The 1,462-nt window shown below is 62.0% G+C and overlaps 1 protein-coding gene across 1 annotated transcript in view; it reads left to right on the top strand.

Moving 5' to 3' along the window:
- The window catches only part of PLEKHO2 (pleckstrin homology domain containing O2), a 19,229-nt gene extending 18,610 nt beyond the window's left edge, over positions 1-619 (top strand). The window contains 1 exon segment of the mRNA XM_023757824.1: positions 6-619. Coding sequence (XP_023613592.1) covers positions 6-239 — 234 coding nt within the window. The 3' untranslated portion in view covers positions 240-619.
- The last annotated feature ends 843 nt before the right edge of the window (positions 620-1,462 follow it).

Genomic DNA, 1,462 nt, shown 5'->3' with positions numbered 1-1,462 from the left:
GCCAGCTGGAGGTGCAGGTGGCCTCAGAACAGACGGAGCCATTGTTGAACAAGATGCTGGCCAGCGAGCCGGCCCCGGTGAGTGCCGAGACACTGCTCAGCGAGGCTGTGGAGCAGCTGAGGCAGGCCACCCAGGTCCTGCAGGAAATCCGAGATCTGGGAGACCTAAGCCAGGAAGCACCGGGGCTGCGGGAAAAGCGGAAGGAGCTGGTGACCCTCTACAGGAGAAGTGCGCCCTAGGGCCTGCCGGGCCGGGGCACGGTCCCTCCCGGCTGGCCTGGTTCATCGAGCCCAGCCCTGCCAAGAAACGTGCTTCTGCTCAGGCTGTTGAAGGGCCATCGGACATGTCAGTGTTTGGCCGGGACCTGCAGAGGCTCCTGGTATCCTTCCTGCCTGGCCTTGGCCAGCGGTGCAGGTGTCACCCAGGGCCACTGTCTGGCTAACTGGCCTGGCCTCCGGGCCCTGGCTCGGGCTGGGAGCACACACTCAGGACCTCTGTGCTGGCATGGTTGTTCCGATCTGCCCCAGGGCTTTGGCACAGCACTCGGGGGCTCTGGGGGTGGCATCATCTCTGCTTCTCACCCCCCCGTAGTTTACATTCCTGACTTCTGAATAGAGCACAGCTGAGCCCCCGACAGCCTCTATGTCCAGATACTCCCAGGCGGACAGCCTCCTGGCAAAGGCAGCTTCAAGTCGTAACCAACCCTCCTGCCCGCCTAGTCCCAGTAGCTGCTGAGGCCTTTGGGTCCAGGCTGTAGGTTCATCCCTCAGCTGAAAGCCCCTGAAGGCAGCTCAGAGGCAGGTGTGCGAAAGCCGTTTGCTGTGTGGCCCCTCTCTGGGCCTTCCTGTTCTGCAGGCCTTCCCTGGTGAGTGTGGCAGGAGGACTCCAGGGTGGAGGAGGAACCTGAAAGGTCTCCTAGTCTAGTCCCTGCCTCTGGACCAGCTTGTGTCCAGCCCCACGCATTCCTCTACAGGTGAACTTCAGAACGGCCCGGCGTCAGCGTCAGAAAATCCTGTCTGCAATTCATTGTAAATCAGCCTTCAGGAGAGAAGCTGCCCCGACTTCTGTGCCTCCCCAGAGGGGATTGATATCTGGGTCTCTGTGGTTCCTCCACAACCAAACAGGTCCAATATCCCAGTCATTTATTCTTACGCTGAGGGGTATGTTGGGGCCTGAAACCACATCCTCTCCCCACCTCCGCTCACCCCTCTGGCTCAGGCCCCGGATGGGCTGCGCTTCCTGAGCTGCTAGTGGAAGGAGCATTTCTCCTGGCCCGGGCCAGCACCCTGGGCCTCTCCCGAGCCCCTCCCTGGCTCCAGGAGCACATCTGCTCTCCATCCTGCTGTCGCAGCTGGACTGAGGGCAGAGCCTGTAGGTGCAGAGGCCCTGAGGGCTGCAGCCACTCTCCCTGGGGCTTGTGGGAGCGGGAGCAGCTCCTGACAGGCTTGCTCAGGGGGTTCTG

Source organism: Myotis lucifugus, unplaced genomic scaffold (assembly GCF_000147115.1).
Source record: "Myotis lucifugus unplaced genomic scaffold, Myoluc2.0 scaffold_115, whole genome shotgun sequence".
Taxonomy (NCBI): Eukaryota; Metazoa; Chordata; class Mammalia; order Chiroptera; family Vespertilionidae; genus Myotis; species Myotis lucifugus.
This window is presented reverse-complemented; position numbering and strand designations above follow the sequence as displayed.